This window comes from Sardina pilchardus, chromosome 23 (genome assembly GCF_963854185.1).
Source record: "Sardina pilchardus chromosome 23, fSarPil1.1, whole genome shotgun sequence".
Taxonomy (NCBI): domain Eukaryota; kingdom Metazoa; phylum Chordata; class Actinopteri; order Clupeiformes; family Clupeidae; genus Sardina; species Sardina pilchardus.
The window spans coordinates 16,966,291-16,987,786 of NC_085016.1; the positions used below are offsets into that span (position 1 = coordinate 16,966,291).

At 43.3% G+C, this 21,496-nt stretch overlaps 1 protein-coding gene across 5 annotated transcripts; it reads right to left on the bottom strand.

Moving 5' to 3' along the window:
* Positions 1–2,871: 2,871 nt before the first annotated feature.
* Positions 2,872–19,013, bottom strand: sh3bp2 (SH3-domain binding protein 2). 5 transcript variants are annotated; one of them, XM_062527359.1, is made up of 15 exons: positions 18,678–18,719; positions 17,652–17,775; positions 17,472–17,541; positions 11,260–11,399; positions 10,876–10,978; positions 9,150–9,267; positions 8,933–9,000; positions 8,140–8,225; positions 7,682–7,750; positions 6,723–7,314; positions 6,224–6,344; positions 5,253–5,308; positions 4,526–4,604; positions 4,263–4,322; positions 2,872–4,045 (listed from the first exon to the last, which is right to left on the bottom strand). In XM_062527359.1, exons 3-15 carry the CDS (start codon positions 17,474–17,476, stop codon positions 3,908–3,910), a joined length of 1,635 nt encoding a protein of 544 aa, XP_062383343.1. In that variant the 5' UTR covers positions 17,477–17,541; positions 17,652–17,775; positions 18,678–18,719; the 3' UTR covers positions 2,872–3,907. The 5 variants fall into 5 exon arrangements, with proteins under 5 accessions (XP_062383343.1, XP_062383342.1, XP_062383340.1 ...); XM_062527358.1 differs by lacking the exons at positions 17,472–17,541; positions 17,652–17,775 and having other exon boundaries at positions 18,678–19,013; XM_062527356.1 differs by lacking the exons at positions 17,472–17,541; positions 17,652–17,775; positions 18,678–18,719 and adding an exon at positions 17,123–17,320 and having other exon boundaries at positions 6,224–6,341.
* Positions 19,014–21,496: the final 2,483 nt, after the last annotated feature.

Genomic DNA, 21,496 nt, shown 5'->3' on the forward strand with positions numbered 1-21,496 from the left:
CTGATGAGATCCCAGGGGATATGCCTACATCTTTAAGTGGTAGGATGAAAGAAAATGTTTTGATTTCACATGAGGTAAGCAAAGCATTGTGTAGGGTTCATGATGCTCTGTATTTTGTCAAGGATGTTATGGTTTTGTTGTAGTAGGTTATACAGTAGCCCTGCAATTCTTATACATATGATATTTCATGCTGAATCATATACAGAGTAATTGCTATTGGCATTATTGTCAGGCAATGGTATTAAATCAGGAGACAAGACATCATATTGTAGCCTATATTTGCAGATGGAGAGAATGTATGTTGTTGTTGCACCAGCCACTGACTTGATCAGTAAAGTCTGAAATCAAAAGTACCTTCGTTTCATAACAGGTTGACAGGGAGAGTGTTTTATCAACCCAGTCTAAATATTCAGCCACTCCAGGACAGAGGGGTGACATGCGACCCTAATCAGTGCTGTTTTGCTTATCTGGAACAGATGTTTGGTGAAGGAGAATGCACAAGAATAACACTTACATAATGACCTTGAAGGCAGACATCCAGCAGTCAGTGGAAACATTCCTACTACGTTTACCACACCAGCCCTGGTGGTTAGCCAGGTAGGCCTACATCAGAATGCACATGCTCTGCTCTTTGTTTATGAAAGTGAACCATCACGTGCTGCTTTAACACTGTTTGCTATTGTACTTGTCAGATAATATTTAATGAAAATAGGCTACTGAAAGTGGATCATACTGAATCATAAACATGTGTAATAAGACAAACATTCAGTGTATTGAACATAGGCCTATCTGGTTGCTCAGACACTGAATGTCTTCACAGAATAGGATGGTTTTACTATCTTGTTTCCTTAAACACCCCATTTAGCTAATGAAATCAGACACAGGGTATCATTGACTAAATGGAATGTGTTGTGTTTACACTGGTCGGGATCACATAATGAGGATTCATGGCTGGAGGACTAAGATATCTGGGAATGGTGGGATCTATCACCTCTAGGAATTGCCTGCAGCCTACAAGGATCAGAATGTTTCTGAGATGTTTGCTAATTCTCTGAGATCAATAGGCCACTCACTCTTGAGACCATTCAAATGAATCCAAGCACAGCAAAAACAAAATCACCTTGCAATGCCATACAGTACTTGATACCCTGAATTTAATTTCCTTGCCTTTAGTTTAACCTCTGTGTGAAAATGCATGGTAGAGAAACAAGGGGACAAAGAGTAGAGGTATACGAAAGACAGGCGGGGATTAAGGAAAGTCAACAAATGGAACATAGCAACCCTGGAGTGGTTGTAAAGGCATGCTCTGTAAACAACTGACCTACCCCTGATTATACTGCAGAGCAATGAACACACAGGGCTCTTAGTTTAAAAGGTGGACAAAGGGCAAAATCAACTAACTAAGTGAAACATACAGAAATCTTACAAAAAAATGTTTAAGCATGAACTCATGTTTTTTGATCAAAACTGCCGAGATAATAAGGGGATCTCCTATAAAATGTTCTTTTGATATGGGAATATCTAGCCTGGCTAGCGCCACCACTTCTCAATGAGACGTGGTCTGGAAACCAGACGTTAATTTTCTCGTATTTGAAAAAATGCCCAGATCCGTTTATTGGGTGCCACGGATGTCTATCGAATGCGTCTGTGCATAGCTCATGATCGTCTTGCTTTCACCCCTGTTCTGTGATTGGTCCCCTGTCTGAGGCAAAAATTAGGGCAGTAGTTTCCAGGCTGCCTTAGCAGCGTGAATCAAATTGTGCGCAAGGCAGCATGGGAACACCCAGGCTAGGGAATATCATCTCCTGAGCAGCTAAGTTCCAGCTCTCATCTGGCAAAGGTCTACTGAAGTCTTATACATGTGGGCCAGGCCTACCATCTTTTTCCATACCATCCATACCATCATTTTTTTTGTTTTTAATGATATTTTATGGGGCTTTTTTGCCTTTATTGAGATAGAATAGTGAATAGAGTGACAGGAAGCGAGTGGGAGAGAGACATGGGACGGGTTCAGGAAATGACTGGGTCTGACTCAAACCCTGGTTGCCGTGGGCACCTGGGCCCAAATGTGGGATGGACGCTGTGACTAGTTGCACCACGGCACCCCCATGAACACAGTATCTTTTGTGAGCCTGTACATTGTAGTTTATCTGATAGAGAGAATTATACATAAGACAACTGGTTCAATCCCCAGCTTCCACCGTTGTGCCCTTGAGCAAGGCACTTAACCTCAAGTTGCTCCGGGGACAATGTAATCCCTTGTAATATAGTTGATATATATCAATCATGTTGGACAACAACAGTATCTACTGATGAATAAATCTTAATGTTAACCAGTTGGTATGTATGCATCTGTGTGGGATTGGATCCCCCAGCCTGTCTCCATCATGTACTGTGATACCCTCCAGTCTGTCCTCTGTCTGCCGTCTCCTTGTTGTCTTGTGCTCATCTCACTGCCTTTTGCAATAGGCTTTTTTTGTTCATTGTTAGAGTGGACATGTCTACTGTTTCAGTTCATCTTAATGAACGCTTTTCTTTCTGACTCAGCACCGCAATGCATAATGCAAAACAATATATACTTTCTTCATTCTGAACCTACAATATACCTTAACCTCTAACCTTTGCTAAATCCCATTTATTTGCTGAAAAGTACAACAATCTAGTATTGTTAAATGTGTGCTCCAGCAAATCAAATGCAACGTGTAACATTTGTGTAGTTGAAAAGAAAAAGGGATGAGGGAGCCAATTTAGACAGCCTGTTTCATCTACTCATCACGCTGCTTCTTTGCATATTTGATTTATGATACTAGACATTTGGCATTTTTGCTCATGGATGAGTAAATGTAAGACAATCTGGTACTGAGCTCAGATTTAGCATACAAATCCTTTAATTTATACATATTATTATTAAAATATACTGTGATAATGTACATGTACATACAGTTTTGCCAGCACACTTCCAAATGCATGTATTCACAATCAGTACAAAGAAGGTTTGCGTTTGATCAGTATCTGTGTGCCTGGACTCGATGACCTTGGCATTACTTGCAAGTTGCTCCAGTAGCAGAGCTACAGAAGAGCGTCAGTACATGAACCTGTAACTTAGAATAGAAAACATCCTTCTGATATGAATATTTAGGACACATTAAATGTCCCCCCAGCTATTCAAAAGTCTTTCTTCAATGAGCTCCAGGCTTCACACCTCAGTGGATCTGTTATGTTATGTGCAGCGTTTCAATTCAAATACGCACAGAACACGCACGTTTTCATTTCAACCAGCTGACAAACAACACAACACAACACTGTGATGTCCTCTTAATGCTCCTTGCTTTGTCTTTCTTGAACATCTGTTCCAGCTTGACCTTTTTAACAGAGTCCGGTCAAGGCTGTCAACAGCAGTTTGTATTGCCTTGGCATTTGAGCCCTTGGCCTTTTCAACCCCACGACAAATCTGACATGATTCATCGCCCCTAGCAGTTTGCAGATCCTTCTTCAGTCCACTGCGGAGAATGTGGGTATTCAGAGGGAAGTGTGTCCTGTTCCTCCCTGCAGCGCTCGCACACACACACACACACACACACACACACACACACACACACACACACAATCTCTCTCTCCCTCTCACACACACACACACACACACACACACACACACACACACACACACACTTGCTTGTGGTTGTCCATCGAATCCGATGACACACACACACACACACACACACACACACTATATGTGTCCTCCCACATGACAGATGATGGGGCCATCCGTAGATGTAGTGACAAGTCTCAACCTGGAGGGGGCACTTGACTCCAGGCATGGGAGTCTGGAGCCGCTGTGCACAGGCAGGCTGGCAGGCAGCTAGTTAGTCACTGGTGACATGAGTCCCTTGGCGGCGGATAGGTGAGGTCACCTAGGTGGAGTGTAGCCGTAAGGCTTCTGCAAACAGAGCGAACCGTGGTTGGGAAGCGGGTTGCCGTGGTAGTACTCCACCAGTTCGGCCAGCGAGGTAAAGGTGCAGTCCGTCTCCAGGAAGAACTTTGAATCCTGGGAAGGGGAGGAACAACAGGCAGGTGTGAGGTCAGGGTGACATACAGGCTATACACGTGATGACCACTGAGCTGTATTAGGATGTCATGGTACCTGTATTGCACTGTTAAATAGATCATCACTACATGATACACGGTTGTTTTGAATTTAACACATCACCTAGTCTGGGTCTGAGTTTAGAGTGATGACGGATGTTATTCCCATGACAACTCACCTCTTCAAAGAGCCTGTAGTTCCTTGCTTTCATTAAGCTCACATCCCACACAACGAGCACCTATGTTTGAAGAAACAAGAGTGGTGAATAGATGCAAATTCTCTCCCACACATAGACACACAGACACACAGACACAGACACACACAGACACACACACACACACACACACACACACACACACACACACACACACACACACACACACACACACACACACACACACGTACAATACAGTATATATAATAGCATTGAGATAAATTAACCTTAGATGTTTTAGTTCCTGACTTGCGGAAGCAGTAAAGTCCATCTTGCGGACAGCTACCACACCAATCTTTAAACATTCTGTAGGAGACAACAAAGGAAGGTTAATTTAAGCACCAGAGGGCACTATGAGAACCTTTGTGCACACACACACACACACACACACACACACACACACACACACACACACACACACACACACACAAGAGTCCTATTAGAGAGACCTTTTAGGGTTAGAATTATTCATGATCTATGTACTTTTCCAAACAAACTGCTAGGCAAGCAAAGTGCTCTCTAAAATGTGTGAATGGTGCAAGCCAATGCTCCCCCTAGGGGCTTGTTTATGTAACTCCTCTCCTGCACCACTGGGTGGCAGTATAGTGGCAGAGCAGAAACGGGGTTTCGCATCTGCCTACATCAGGATGTTTGCACATTGAAATAACAGTGGAATTTCCATTGATTTTCAAATATACTCACTGACGTAAATTACACTGTCATTTAACATATACTAACATCCGTGCATTTTTGCAAAAACAGTTTTGCAAGGCAATAGTTCATACACCACACTGTCAAAGGTCAACAGTCCCGGCTGGTGATGGAAATAGTGTATTGTTGATTTGGTGGTATTCTGACATAAATAGCAAGTCATGACATCCTGTGACAATACTGGCACAAGAAAAAAACCCTCTTGTAGAGCTTTATGTTGTGGCAAACACTGGAAGGCCTTACCTTTCAACAATGCTGGTTTCTGTTGTCTCCACAAATACAGAATCTGGCAGTTGCACCTAAACAGATATACATAAGGCGAAAATGAAAACAGATATACATTAAACATTAAACAAACACTGCAAACACTATATTAATGTCCAAAAAACTATAGATGCCCCATTCACATTCCTAACTCTGTGTATACATTCTGTGGCACATGAGTGCACCCCTATGGTTCAGTATCGTGTCAAATCAACCCCAACAATGTTCCTAACCTGTTCCTAACAGTTCTAATCTTGCTCAACACATTGTGCTAAATGTTTCACGTGATGTGCTCTCTGCTCTCTCACTGTGCATGTAAACCACATATGAGAGCTTAGGTCTCATTTTGAAATAGTGTCGGTGTACAGTATGGCATATATTGGTTTCCTCCAGAGTAAGTTTAGGCCATGGTTTCTCTGTAGCCTCTTTATGGTTGACACACATAAAAAGTGTGCGAGTGTGCAGCTGAGCTACAGTGTGGACAGGAAGCCCCTCTGTGTGTGTGTGCGTGCATGTGTGTGTGCGTGCATGTGTGTGAATGTGTATGTGTGTGAATGTGTATGTGTGTGAATGTGTATGTGTGTGCGTGTGTGTATGTGTGTGTGTGTGTGTGCGTGCGACACATGCATGTGTATGTGTGTGTGTGTGTGTGTGTGCATGCGTACTGTATGTGCGTGTGCTTTTATGTGTGTGCGATGCATGCATGTGTATGTACATTATGTATGTGTATGTATGTGTGTGCATATGTGTGTGTCTGTCCGTGCGATGCATGCATGTGTCTGTGTGTGTGTGTGTCTGTTTGTGTGTGTGTGTGTCTGTGTGTGTGTGTGATGCATGCATGTGTACTGTATGTATGTATGTGTCTGTGTGCAGTTACATGTAAGTGTGTGCTTGAGACACATGCATGTGTGTGTACAGTATGTATGTGTGTGAGAGAGAGCTTCGCTTACATTCTCGTAGTCGTCATCAGAGTCTTCCTCTCCTCCCCTCTTCAGCTTGGCCAGCTTCTTCACCACGCTGGGCATCTCATCCCCCAAGGAGCGAAAGCTCTGCCCATCTGGAGAAGATCTTCTGGAGAGAAAGGCAAGTGTTGACCATGACCTCATTCCCATTTCTGGTGGACCCACACATGACATTTACGGCCTCGTAGAAATAAAAACGACTATTTCTGTCATGTTGTGAAAAACACTTCCTCGCTGAGGGCCATCAAAAGTTCAGCTGAAGAATAAACTTCAGTTTATTCTTCCAGTTCCTTTAGATGTTTATGTAGATTTTATATGCAAGTACTCTACATTTAAAGCTTATTTATTTTTGTATCTTTACCATCTCATATAAATACCTCGGCTCAGACATAAATCTAACCCTGTGAAAATAACTCCTTTATGTAACATGGGCCATGGGTGTACTTTAGCCGTGTTTGTTCTACAGACATTAAAAAAAGGTGCTTACTGCAGTGAAGGTCCTCTTGTAGTGAGCTTGACTTGGCCCGGAATGGGAGGCTTGGGAGGGGTTAGCTTGGGCTTGACCAGAGAGAGGTTGGGCGAGGTGGGCTTGGCACCTGTGCTGGGCAGCAAGGGTGGGGGCTTGTGCATGTGGGAGTGGTTGGATACAGAAGGAGGAGGAGGTCTGTTGGGTGGAGCGCAGGGAGGGGGCTTCTTGACAAAGGGAAGAGTTGCCGGTGCTGGAGCGAACTCGGAGGGGATGGGCTTCCGCTCCCGGCACTCCATCAGGGGCATGGTGGAGGCCGTCCGCGTGCTGATCTTCCTCAGGCTCTCCAGGGATGGAGGGGTAGGGCTCCGCAAGGCCGCGGGTTTGGGCACAGGGGATGTGGGCATGTGGGGTATTGGCATGTGGGGCATTGGCGGGGGAAAGTTCGGGGGTAGGCTACACGGGGAGGGCACGGGGTAGCCTGGGGGCGGCTTCTTCGGGATGGGTGGAGGTGTCGGTGGGGGGCCCTTAGAGAGAGCGGACAGCGAGTTTGGGTGGGGGTGGTAGGGCACGGGAGGAGGGGGGTACGAGGGAGGAGGCGCAATGGGTCGACCTAAACAACAGAACCAACATAAAAACAACCAACGTTAACATTTGACCTGAATCAGTAATGTAGGGATTTGTGGATATGGTTGTGGTTATATGATTAGATGCTTCTGTCCAAAGCTATTTACAAATAAAACAATACAATAGTTAAAAATTAACAGTGAACATTTGAAAAAAAGGGAAGACTAGCAATAATAAACAATAATGTCAATTATCAATTGATCAATAGCCAAAATAAAATAAACAAATATCATAATATACAAACCATAACACTTAATTAAGTGTATACTGAACAGATATGTCTTTAGACCCCTCTTGAAAGACCCATTTTCATATATGCACTGTAAAGGTTTCCCCATTTCCATTGATAGTACCTGATGTTGGAGATGGTCCATCAGGCTTCAGGTAATCCTCTTCATCAGAGTCCTCCTCTAGCAGGTAATCTAAATGAAAAAAATAACCAATGAAGATTCAACATCTACACAGCCCAATTAAAGTACTAATACATGTACTTTCTTTCAAGTAATTGCACAATTGGGTATAATCTCTGATTCTGCACTTGAATACAGCAGCTGGATTCCAGTGTCAAAATCAGAAGATTAAAAGTGATGATACATGGAGCAACTTTTTGAACAATCTTACTGAGCAACCACATCAATGTCCATTATGTCACTCGATCACAACAACTTGCTTTCTGATGACTAAAACTCTGCTGAGAAACAGAGCTTTCCCAGCAACATTGCAACAGGTCAAAAGGTTGGCTTGTGTGTCCTCAGCTTAGGAGCCCTTTACATTCTATTGTGACATTCATGGTGACCTTTAGATAACTTACCTCCCTCAGGGTTCTCGGCAGTATGGGTGATGTCCAGTGGACACTCGATTGGCCCATAGAAACTCTCCGCATCAGAGTCTGAGTCACTGTCGAGGGGAACAGTAACAGTCAATAACGTTAACCCATCCATCCATCCATCCATCCATCTAACCTCCATCCAACCATACATTTATCTATCCATCCATCCATTCACACCACTTGTGCTGTCATTTGCAAAAAATTGAGTACATCAACAAAGAGGGAAGTGAGAGCTCAAGACATCTAAAACAGTTGTCCTGCAGCAGATAAAGTGCACAATAAGCAAACATTGAGGGATTGGAAACTATGTGTGCATTGTTTCCATGACCAAAACCCTCACTCCCTAGAGAAAGCTGCTCGGAACAGAAACGGTCACCACAGCATGTGTCATACATGTGCAACAGCTCAAGCTGCCCCCAGGGGTCACCTTTCCTCCATTTCCTATATGTAAGACGGTAGTAGCTTCTGGGACTGCATTATGGGGGTAAAAAAACATGTTTCTTGGTGTTTTGAGCCGTTGTCTTCAAGGCAGCACTGCCTGGAAGGTGCTAGGGTTAGGCATGGGTTAAGGTTAGGTTTTGGGTTAGAGTTAGGTTTAGGGTTAGGGTTAGGGTTAGGGTTAGGTTTAGGATTTGGTGCCTTTAGGTCAGCGGTGGCAGTGCTGCCTGGAAGATGACGTTGGGGGCTTAAAACTCCATCGAGCTTCTGGGACTGCATTATGGGGGTAAAAAAACATACTCTGGAGTACAAATGCACTATGGGTTGTGCTTTTCACCTTGGAACACAGGTGTCTCTGCGGTCATTATAGTGGTCGATTTCTCTCCTCAAATGACACATCCATTTCTGTCAACAAATGAAGTAAATTGAAACATACATTGATTAATTATGCAATCATGAACTGAAAAAAAACAACTTTTCTGTGCCCCCAACATATGTACCCTCTTTAGTGAACACAGACACCTCTAATGTAGAGTTTTCGATGAGGCCCTTACCCTCCTTTCATCCTCGCTGGCAGCTGAGAAGTACCACGTTCTGTGTCTCTTACTGAAGTGCACGACCTTGAAGGGGAACACGTTACTTGATGTTGTCTCTTCCGCTGCTCTCATAACCCTGCAATCCAATCACAAAACACGAAGATCAAAACAGATTCGTCCCATGGCAACACTGTGTGCTTTTCTGCAACTTGTTTTTCGCACCCAGATAACACTGCACAGAAGTATGGTCTTAAGGAACTTGTCACTTGATTTACGCTCACCATTTCATGCTTAAACACATGTTCAACTTAAGACACAAAACAACATGTGAGGACATACTCTCAGCATTTCTGTCATATACAATCCTTCACTGTCTTCAATTACTTGGTTGTTCTTTGCCGTGATATGCCTTGCTTTAGGCCTACACAGCCTAGCTATGGAAACAGACTATGCAGGCAAAACCCAGCATGTCATGATGTAACCATGTTAAATGGCTATTTATACACCACTGCCGCCGAGTAGGAGAAGTTGTAGTCAATAATTAGCCACGCTGCCTTTGACACAGTGCCCATAGCAGGGAGGAAAATACCGAAGAAACGGAGTGAACTGTGGACCGGGACAGAAACTTTTCTTCAGAAAGTACCCTGCTTGACGGGGATATTTCTTGCTTAATCCGGGGGAAATCTTGCCAGTGGTATCTAACAGTATACCATTAGTTGGCTCAGTACATTTGAAACATTGAAAGATTAAACCGTACGCATGTACAGTAGGAGTTAAAATAATACACATTCCTTATGATTCCCTTAAGTTCCCTAAGGGCTTAAGTTAAATGCAAATGAACATCTTCAGCAAATATGTTTTGGTGTTCATTGCAAGTTGCATAACAAGATTACTGCATCATCTAATAGGTTTTCATCATGATCATGCCAATCTGCCCATTGTTTTAGTCAATAATAAGACACTAATGTCTATCCCAAGATATATTCATTTTTTGAGTTGCAATGCATATGTGTTAGTATAATCCACTGTACTTACAGTGGGTTTAAAGTACATTGTTTTCTGCACTGCAGAAAGATGACTAAAACAGGGCACATTACATCAACTCACGATGCCAAAAAGACTCATAATGTAGCTCCACCGTGCCATTTGCATTGAAATGAAACTGGCTGGCACTATAATATGTCTCAAGAGGAAGTTCCATCTATATAAAAGAAAAGTAACAGTTATGCGGTTAAGTCCAAACAGCATCCTGTGTCAAAGAGTCAGAGGTACGCTTGTTGGGTAGAGGTAAATGAAATGTCACGGATGTAATGCTGAAACTCCTATTTGTCTAGGAGGTAGTAGCATAAAATCACCTTGTAATCACATATTCATGTGGAAACCTTCCCTCACTACAACAATCTGCCTATATCAAACTGAAGGTATTCCTCCAAACAGCGTTACTGCCACAAATGATCCACTTATCACACACAGTCATGCCTGCAGTGGAGCTTCAGTCAGTCCAACAGCATATATCCTCTAATAGAAACAGTTTGTTTCTATAGTTCCTTAGTGGCATTAGTACAAACCAGACTTAGTACAGCTTGTACAGCCCTATGTGTGTGTGTGTGTGTGTGTGTGTGTGTGTGTGTGTGTGTGTGTGTGTGTGTGTGTGTGTGTGTGTGTGTGTGTGTGTGTGTGTGTGTGTGTGTGTGTGTGTGTGTGTGTGTGTGTGTGTGCGCGTGAGCTTCAGTCGCATGCTGACCTGTTGTAACCACTGAGTGAGAAAGCCCCTTGTGGCGTGGCAGAGGTGCTGGTTTTAAAGTAGTATACACATCCTTTGTGAATGATTGTATAGCGCAAGGGCCCTGTGAACAGGAGCAAGAGGAAAACATGTTACCTCAGATAACAATCGTTGTACTACATTTTTACTTTATCAGACGAACAATGCTCAAACAGCACAAAACGGAAGGGACTGAGTAAGAGATATAACGACAAACAAAACAGACAGACATCAGGAGTCTTAAAATGTGTTAATTTAGCTTTAGACTACTGGAAGACTATATAATTGTTACAAATATGAGGGACATTAATGAATCCTAAAATTACAAAACTTGTAAAAGTGACCAAACTTGACCAAAAGACTCACATTTCATGAGACTAAACTGGCTCCCGCCTTTCTTGTGGAGGTATCCGGATGTGGTGACGCCCCCGGGCATGGTCAGAAGGTTCTGGGCCCCGATGGCCCTCATGGGGACGGGCCAGGAAAGCTGAGGTGCCGACATGTTTCTACGGAAAGGGTGGACAAACGCCTGATCAGAACATGCTCAGATTCTGTGGCCAAGATCTAATTGCATATATATATACAAATATATACATACTGTATATACAACATATAGATTATGTGGCCAAGATCTAATTGCATATACTGTATATATACAAATATATACTGTACTTATATACAACATATGTACAGATTCTGTGGCCAAGATTTAATTGCATTCTGATACTCTTATGGTGATTCACAAAACAAATTTTGACCATTGATATATAATATTGACCATTGACAGAGAGCTCGACAAAACGGCCTCTCTCAATTTCAGGTTCACAAACACATCTTATGCAGGCACAGTGAAATGACTTGGTGGAATGCAAACGCTTACTCTCGAGTTTCCTCTTATCTAAGCAACAACAACGACAAAAACAGGCGACAAGGGAGACAAGACGCCTTTGTGGCAGGATTAACTCTACGTGGAAGATCAAGCCCTGTCTTTGTCCTCAGAGCTTCAGAAGACACTTGTGGCCAGTGAGTTCATCACAAACCCATCTTTTGTTTATCAGAGAGAGGCTCACCAAGGGCACCTCCCAGACCAACTCACCACCATTTCGGCTCCGAGCATGTTGAGGAAATCTATACTTAGTCATTTGACTGAAAACAGAAGTGCGTGTCATTATGCTGTAAGCGTTTCTCCTACTCCCGTTACACACACAAAGTAAACAAAGGCAATGCAGATATGAATGAGGTGAAAGAGAAAGAAAAGAAGACAGCCTTTCACTTGAAACTGCGTTCATTTGTGTCTGAAATGCCATGTGTAACCAACCATTCCTCGACTCTCTCAGGATACATGACCACAGAGCCTCAGGTAACTGGTTATTTACAGCAAATTAGATCAAGAAGATAGCCGCTGTTAAACCGCATTACTTTCAGTCTTCTATATTTCCGTACGCCGTCAGGCGACCACACAGCGCCTCTCACGCTGGGCCACGGGGCCCCGTCTCAGTCGCTCAGACGTGTCACCGCGCTGACTCACCAGTGGCGGGGCGCTAAGAATAACGCTGTCCGTCTGCTCCCTTTGCCCCCCCCCTCTCTCTCTCTCTCTCCTCCATCCACTGAGCTTCTTACCTCCTGCTCCTCTGTCTCCTCACGCTCAGAACTGGGGAATTCTCACCCATCCTGCTCCTCTCCTCTCCTCTCCTCTCCTCTCCTCTCCCGCTCCGCTCTGTTGCTGCTGCTCCCGCTCCCGCCGCCGCTGCTGCTGCTGCCGCTACGCCTCGGGCAGGGCGGAGGACTGGGTGCGCGTGCGAACGAGAGAGTTTTTTCCACCACAAAACTAAAGGGCCCCGGTGTGAGTCAGAGCGCCTAGTCCCTGGACCCAGCAAGCCAGCCAGCCAGCGCAAAGCTGCTGTTAGCACTGGAGCCCCGTCAAGCCCACAAACCTGAGCCCGAGAGCGGATGCGCGCTCAGTCAGGAAGCCGGGACGCTTCCCCTGGAATGCGCGTGCCCCTTTGGAGTTGCTGATTGTTTCGCTAGGTCTCCCACTTCCTGCCTCCCTGATGACTTTGGCCGCGGGTCTGCTCGATTTTTGCGGCGGTGCTGGGTAGCTCCGAGCAAGACCTGAGACCAAAACCCGATGACGGAGGCCCGAAAAATCCCCTAGACTGACCCGAGAAGTATCTGATTTCCCCTTGACATGAGCCTGGAGATGCTGGGTGGGGTGGATAAGGAAGATTAAATGCTGCGGGACAAACACAGTCAGGCTTTCTGACTGAACATGGGCCCAGATTGCAGGGGTAATTTAACCCTGCGAGCAGAACAAAGCCTTAAACCTCTCAGAAGAACGCAGGAATGCAGGCTACTCCTCGGAGTAGCGGAGTTGCTAACGGGAAACATTTAAGGGGCTCAAGCTCTCTGTTATCTCCAAATCAGTCTGAACTTGAGGGATAACGACGGATGTCTTGTAGTGGACTGTGAGACTGAAATAATAAGATGAGTTTAGTCTATGCTAAATAGTTGGGGCTGTCCAGCGGAAGCTAAGGGCCAAAAGCAACATCCATTTCTACTCCCGTGACAGTTTTTCAAATGGTGGGTTGTCCACTGAGTAGATTAATGAAGGGAAGGAACACCAACACAGACACACACCCTCTCTCTCTCACACACAGACACACACAGACACACACAGACACACACACACGCACACACTCACTCACTCACTCTCTCTCTCTCTCTCTCTCTCACACACACACACAAACACACACACACACACACTCTCTCTCACACACACACACACACACACACACACACACACAATACTCCACTGTTTGCTTTAGGAGGTCTGCATGTTTGGCCATAAGGTTTAATGAGGAGCTCAGACGATTTCTTAACATCTACTTGTGCACTGAAAGGTCAAAGTTACTTCAAAAAGTATGAATCTACACAAAATAAGCAATTCTTCAACTGACAACCAATGAGCAATGTGTCACCGAATGAACCAACGCGTCGTTATTATATTCATGTAATATATTCAGAATGACCCAACACATAATGTACAGTACTGTATATTCTCATTTACGCATCTACAACAATGACCACTGTGTCTAGAATATGTACAGAGGACATGAAATTCATAACGTTATGATACAACACAAATGATTTAAAACTCTACACAATCTGTAGCTGTAGTTTTACCTCTAACAACATTTCTGCAACATTTTCACCTGGCTTTTTAGTACTAAAAAGCTCTTTCAGTGCTTTGGAAATGTTTTAAAATGTTATTTGCCAAAACAGATTTCATGACATTACTCTGAGCATTCTACTTTGCCACAGTGCGTGGCCAGGGTTTCATTGAGTCATACAACCATGATACAAGATGACCATGCACACTCACTCAGGTCATAAGCAATAGGTCAATCTGCAATGATTGAAGTGATGACCATTCATAATTTTTACACAACTGTTTACTGTAGAACAGTGAAGGGTCAAAAACCAGAACCAAAAAGGTTGTTTTACGACCCTCTCAGACCCTGTCTAACTTTAAAGCCAGTCAAATAATGTTGTCCTACTACACGATTGGCCAGTCAACCACAACCACTGTCAGATATCTTTGGAGTTTGTGCAATAGTAGGGTCAGTTTAAAGTTTATCTGTGTGTCATTCTAATTTCCACGGACTCCATGACCAGCTGTCTTTTGTTTATCAGAAAGCCTTCCTGTCCTTATTCTAGGAGCTGAGATGTTGTCATTCATATAGAGAATACTATCAGATGACGACTGTAATGGGTTATTCCACTCTAATTTCCTTTAATAAGCTGGGGTTGGGTCTCTGCCTGTGTAGTGGCAAGCAGGCCAGTGGAATCGGTAGAACTCTAAAGGAAGGTAGCAGTACTGTACGACCCAAGAGGACAGCTTGAGGAATTTCCGTGTCTGTCACCGGCAAGCCAAATGTGGCCTGAAGTTGCTGAGTTAGCAAAATCATTGCTATTCTACAGTATCTCTTTGTAATATGCAGCGCATGTACAGAAGTTAAAGAGTACTACTGAACTCTCTGAACAACCCTCTATTTCCTTATATCTCCCATGACAACAGCTCTCTTGTGTACGATAGCAGCTGATGATTATAACCAATTGGTTGTTAAACTGATAACATGGTGAAAACAAGAAAATTGTGAAAATTGTCGATTGGTATTCCCCAAACGCCATAACATCGTCTTTCTAACTTTGTAATTTTGTCCTCAAATGCCTTGTTTTGTCCACACGCAAAATATATCGGCAATCCGCAAAATTTCAGATATTTTCCTTGAAAATTACCCAAACCGATTATCGAATTACCAACATAGTTGGAGATTAAATGAAAAGTTGACAACTAATCAATTAATTGATTAATTGTTGCAGTGTGTGTGTGTGTGTGTGTGTGTGTGTGTGAATGATGGGAATTGTAGAATTATACAGAAACACACTAAATACTGTAGGCTACTGGATACAAATGTTTCTAAAATATCTACACTTCAAAAGCTGTATTCTAAATTGATACCGATGCCAAAAGCACTTGTGATCCATCATAACAATGACAGCAGTTCAAACAAATATTGCAGTGATTCACAGACTCCCATAAGGGATAGCTTAGTACGGAACTGCTCTGAATCAGCTGTAGTGTTGTGTTGTTTGTCATACACACTATTTAAAGCCATTTCCGAAGTGAATGTAACTTATTTCAGAGGACACTGTATACTGTATATTATGTTGTTCATTGCGTAATGACATACAATTGTTTGCATAGGCCTATGTCTCAAAAAAGTGTTAGCCCTACTTCTACAGAATAACAAAAGTAAGCAGTCAAGGTCATGGTTAGACCAATTTGAACAGGGTACACACTGGAGTGGCTTCCTTGCGTTTTACAGAACAAAAACAGTGAACTATCTTACTGATCCAGTGTCAATGACCGAGCCTACTGATTCACTGTCAAGTATACTGTAGCTTCTTAATCAGAGTCAGTGAACTACATGCCTGTAGCAGGAATATAAACATGTACGTTATCAGTTAACGCCGACTCCCCGGCTCGACTAAAGGAAAGGGAAGCGTGTCTTTCACGGAGGCCACTGACCACGCTGAATCAGCTTGACCCAGGCCTGCCCTGAGCGCACATTGGGGCCGTTCGTTCCACACGAGTGTCAGCAAGAATTAAAAAACAGTGGAGGTTAGGATGTACAGCAATGCTCCCCACGTTGTCGCTCTATTTAGTCCATGAAGATTTCAGTGTATTTAAGTTGTGCAAGTGGGAAAGGTCAGCTAACCTCCACACTGTTATGCAAAAGTCATCATGGCTTTCAAAATGAGGGGCCCCATTCTCTGATAGACAGTGAGGTTACGTTTCCATTTCTGACAGCCTGAAAGGGAAGCCAGAATCCTCTTCTACACAGTGTAACAGCTCCGTGTTTACTGTTCAGACTGTCCAGAGTGGATACTTGGAGGGGTTTGTATGAACAATTTGAGTTGCATATAAACACATCAGCTGTCTACTGAGGACATTCATTCTAGCACATCACAAAGAGGAAGCGTTGGTTGGAACATTCTCTATTCCTTTGTGTATTATTTTCAGGTTGTACTTTGTGAAAGTCTGACTTTGCACCACGGAAACAGATTCTTGAGTAGTCTTTCTGCCACTCCGTTACACATGGCTTTCCCCCCCGCTGCATCACTTCCTGGCTTCCAAATATGTGCTTTCCTCTTTAAAAAAAGGAAGTTGGCTCTTAACAATAATTATAGCCTTTCAGAGAACAGAAAACTGAAAGCCTTGTGCTAAGCTCAAGCCACAAAAACTGAGGCCATACAGTATTTTTTGAAAGTTGTTGTTTCATCTGGATGAGAAGCCATTTTAAATCAAGAAACAGCGCGCACACACTCACACACACACACACACACACACACACATGCACAGCACATTGACTTTATCTGATTATTAAACCAAAAACCCTTGACAGTAGAGTTCAGTGAAACCACAACAATGACACAAGCTGTGACTAACAAGAAGCCAATTCCAGAAGCACACATTCACCGATATTCTCAGCATAGGATGTGCTTTACCTTCACTGAAAAATCAAAGTTACTTTACAGGAAGAGATAGACTGAGTATGTAGAATTAAACCCATATCTTTCAGCACATCCTGCCATTGATAACTAGGGCTACACACTTTTGAACTGCAGACTGGAATTAAAACAAACCAGCTAAATATCTACTTACGTATAGCGATCAAGACACATTTTCCCACTAGGGAGATTTGAGCAAGCGAATCCTTTCTTTTTCACCGACAGAGCCATAGGGTCTCGCGCATCCGCTCAACCATGTTACAGTCCAACCAAGGCGGTGCAGCTGGATGGACAGACGGAAGCTGGTGACAGTCTGGGAGCTAATTGATAATGCCTGGGTGTCTAAAGGAGATTGTGCACTGTGAGGGGCCCTGTAGGGCTTGTCATATCCGGCCAGCCCCTTGTCTCGCTCTAACCCACGCCGCGCTGGTAGCCGTCATGTCACGGCCGCTGTTTCCTGTTCTCTGTCTAATAGGCCAGCTCAAAAGACTCACAATACTCACAACATGGCTCTAAGGGGGCTGAGTTGGCCTGAGCATGGGACTTTCCACCGCAATCGCCGCACGGTCCACACTGAGTCATTCAAATAGAAAGAAGTATGGGGTTGAGCAAAGCATGTATAATGTATACAGGTGGTGTATTTGTTGGAAATAGTTTGTTGGAGACCCACTGCCAAAATTCACCTGTTGATATGTCTGGTTTTGAATCAGAGAACACCTGATCATCTCAGTTATCCTCTCAGTATCATTGATGATTGATGGCACGACCTGGCTCTTCCAACTCTGTCAAAACTCCCTGTAGTATATGCTGAACAATATTGTTGTATGATTTAGTATTTCCACCACTGAACTCAGTTTTAGAAGAATGTTGTCCAGTTGTAGATATAACCAAATTGACATTGTCACTTATAGGTGTTAAATGTGAGGATCAATTTCATCAGTCTTTCCTATAGCCTATGCTGTACCAGTCAGAGCTGAACGGATCATAATGAAATGCTTACTAGTACAACTAGAAGTACAATTTCTACAACATGCCAGGGGTGAAAGACTATATTTCTACAGAAATATAGTCTTTCGTTATAGTAAACTTGAATTGCTAAGGTAAATTTGGCATAAAAACACAAGCTGTTTTACTGGCAATAATTGCATTTCTAAGCATTTAGTTTGAATACCAAATAACTATTATAGCAACTCAACTGGTTTATTTATATTCAATACATGTGCTTACTGGTATGTTATGTACCGTCAAATAATAATAAAAAAAAACCCTCCCAAAGCTCTCAAATCTTATTTTCCAAATGGTCTTTTAATTAAAATGTATAGTATGTCCAGATATTTCCAGGCACAATACACTGCCTTTAATCCACCTTGCCATGGCCTAGATAGAAGTTGCAATTGCACAACCCAGGATTCTGCCATACTAGATAAAAAGTGACACTTTTACTGTACTCAACCCACGATTCTGCCAAGCTATTTCAAATGGACTCTTATTTAACCTACTGATTCTGATCTCTGTTTCCTGTCCAGCTACTAGTGCACCAGAGTCTGCCCTGCAAGACTCACTTTGATCCTTCGATCTGATACATCTCACTCAGACCACACACTCGCCTAAACCAGAATAATATCTCGGCATTCATACGACGCATCAACCAGGTCATTCACCCATTTTCAAATGACAACAACCGTCCCACTTAAAAACAACAGACTCACCCATTGAAGCGCTCTGCGTGCGTGTGCTCTTGCTTCATGTCAGCGGTTTGCCGTGAGAACAAGGCCGCTTCCTCTCCATGTCACGCCGGCGTGAGCTCAGACCCTCCCATCTAGACGCCTAAAGAAAGCCAAGGGTTGAGCGTGCTCAGACCACAGCCCTTCCACACAGCAGCAGCAGCAGCAGCAGCAATGGCCCAAATTACAAGGCTGCAGCTGGGACTGAGCACCAGCGCACACACCGGCTCAGATGTGGAGGCTATTTAAAACACGTACAGTACATGGCCTGCTGACCGGTCTCTCTGCGTCAGGCTGGTGCTTTGGAGGGGCTCCACGGTGGCATTCTTCAGTGGCAATTTTGAGGTGCGCGCATCATATAAAAGTTAGCTTAACAGCAGGTTGCAGAAAGCATGCTTTTAAAAAATGCACAGCACTTAAGCCTCAGACCTACGCATCTGAAGTTCATGGTTTCACATTCATAGAGTATGTCTAGTGTTGGTTAAGGATCAACACATTTGGATGCACACTCAGGAAATGTATTCTGGTGTGATATTATAAGGTACAGTCAGAGCCATATACATTATATCTCTATATGGCTCTGGGTGCAGTACACTAAAACCATATTTGACAACAAATAGACATTCCTACAAATCCATGGCCGGATTTGTCAGAATGAGACCTCAGTGTCATAGTAATTGTCATGGCCATTATCTTTTTTTTCTGCATGCGTATCAGATTTGTTTTATGAATGATGATATACTTTTTTGATGATATACTTCTTTACGGAAACCTGTTGGCGGGCCGGATCCGGCCGCTTTGACACCCCTGCACTAGAGCATAAGGTATCAAAACTCCATTAAGCATTTGCATACTGTATGGTATCAAGCGTCTGCATTTGTCACGCATGCTGTTTGTTGCACTGCACTGAGTGCACCATGTGTAGGAGGAACATTCATAAAACAAGTAGGCTACACATAATATATTCTCACTGACACAACATGAAACATGGAAAGAATCTGACGGTATTTTGAAACTGATTTTAATACAAATCACCAACTAAATATTGTATTGAATACCCTTGAGTGTGCTATAGAAAGTGTATAGAGGATAACTGTATATTTTTTTAACTAACTGTACTTCTACTAACTATACATGATATAATGTACATCCTAACCCAAGGCAATTGGTTCTGCAGTTCCTTCCTGTTAGTTTACCTCTTTTGTGACACCAGAATAAGACAGACCACAGTGGAAGGGAGATGTTAACTCCTTGAGTTCCTCATTCTATAGAACCACCAACTAGCTGTTCTCATCAACAGTGGGTGAGGGACCCGCCAATCACATGGTTAGCTCTTTCACCTCCTTCAGCGAGATATAAAAGCTTTTGGCCAATCAGATGCATCGCCAGAAACAGAAAATAGTGAATTAATGTGGCAGGTACAGTAGCTAACGTCTAATCACAGGGCTATAGTAGCCTAACTTGGTTGGTTCTTTGCTTGTATAGCTTTATGATGTCCATCAACATTTGGTTAAGCCTGTTCATTTTTATTTGTTCAAGATTATTTGTATGGTTCTCTCTGCTTTGGTTAACACCTCAGTAATTGAAAGTGAAAACACTGATGGGCAGCATACTATTGGCCTTCCCACCATTGACCAACATATAGCCTGACTGTCATTGTAACCAAAGGTGTGGGTAAAGCAAAACATGACAGTATGTAGGCTATACTGTAGCATACTATCTGAAAAATAAAAAGAGCCCAAAAATGTCCAGGCGACAGCCCATGTTTCACATCTCACATTTGACTCACTAAAAATAGGCAGAATAGTGATGTCCGGGAGGATGTTTCAGTGCATTTGTTTCTGTCATAGTGGAGGAGAGCCTACACATGTCATAACAGTGACAGTGAACAGTGACCACTGACAGTGGACCATCCCCCACACAGGCATCTGCGGTTTGGACTCAAGTATGGCATCACTGAATTTGATATCAGCAACTCGATTCCAGTTTTTCTTGGATTCCTGGATGTTGCATATTCAAACGAAACCATGACTATGGCAACAAAATGTGTTGCAATAAATAATTGAACATCAATTTCAAAAGCCTCTCATCTCCACAGGCAACTTTCACCACTCATTTGGATGGATCTGAAATGTAACGAAATGTAACAAGCAAGAACCAACAAGCAAACACAGAAGAAGATAACGTATGCTGAACTGGTAACAGAAGAAAGAAGAATCAAAGTCAGCCATAACGCTTCTGTAGGATTGTTATGAGGCTGCTGGAAAGGGGGTCATGTTGTAGCCTGAATCGACTCTCTGATATGGGTGAAATCTTTCCGCTGTGTTTCTTGAGGGGTAGTTGTTGGTGCCTGGTCTGCATCAAGGGCTTGTCGCTGGGTATGTTGAGGATGAGATCAAAAACCGCCACAGAAACGAAGAGGATTGACTTGAAGATTTGTTTTATTTCTTGGTCATTTGTGTGTGCCGTGGTTTGTCCAGTTATGTGGCAGATCGGATCGTAAACAGCCATAGCAACAAACAGGACTGATGGAAGAATTTGCTGGTACTGCACTCGTTGGCCTTGGTGCTCTCATAAAGGATTTGAGCTTTATTTGGATATGTTGCTCATCGGATCATAGACGGTTACAGACACCTCTAACTAGAGGTATCATGGATTTAAGGAAACACCGATGTGGGAAGGCTCTTGCTTGATTACCCCAGTGAAGCGTTCTCAATGGGCTGCTCTAGTGGCATTGTTCTGTATTGGTAAAGTTGCTTTGTTGGTGATTCTGTCTTTGATGGTAAATACATGTACATGTAGGC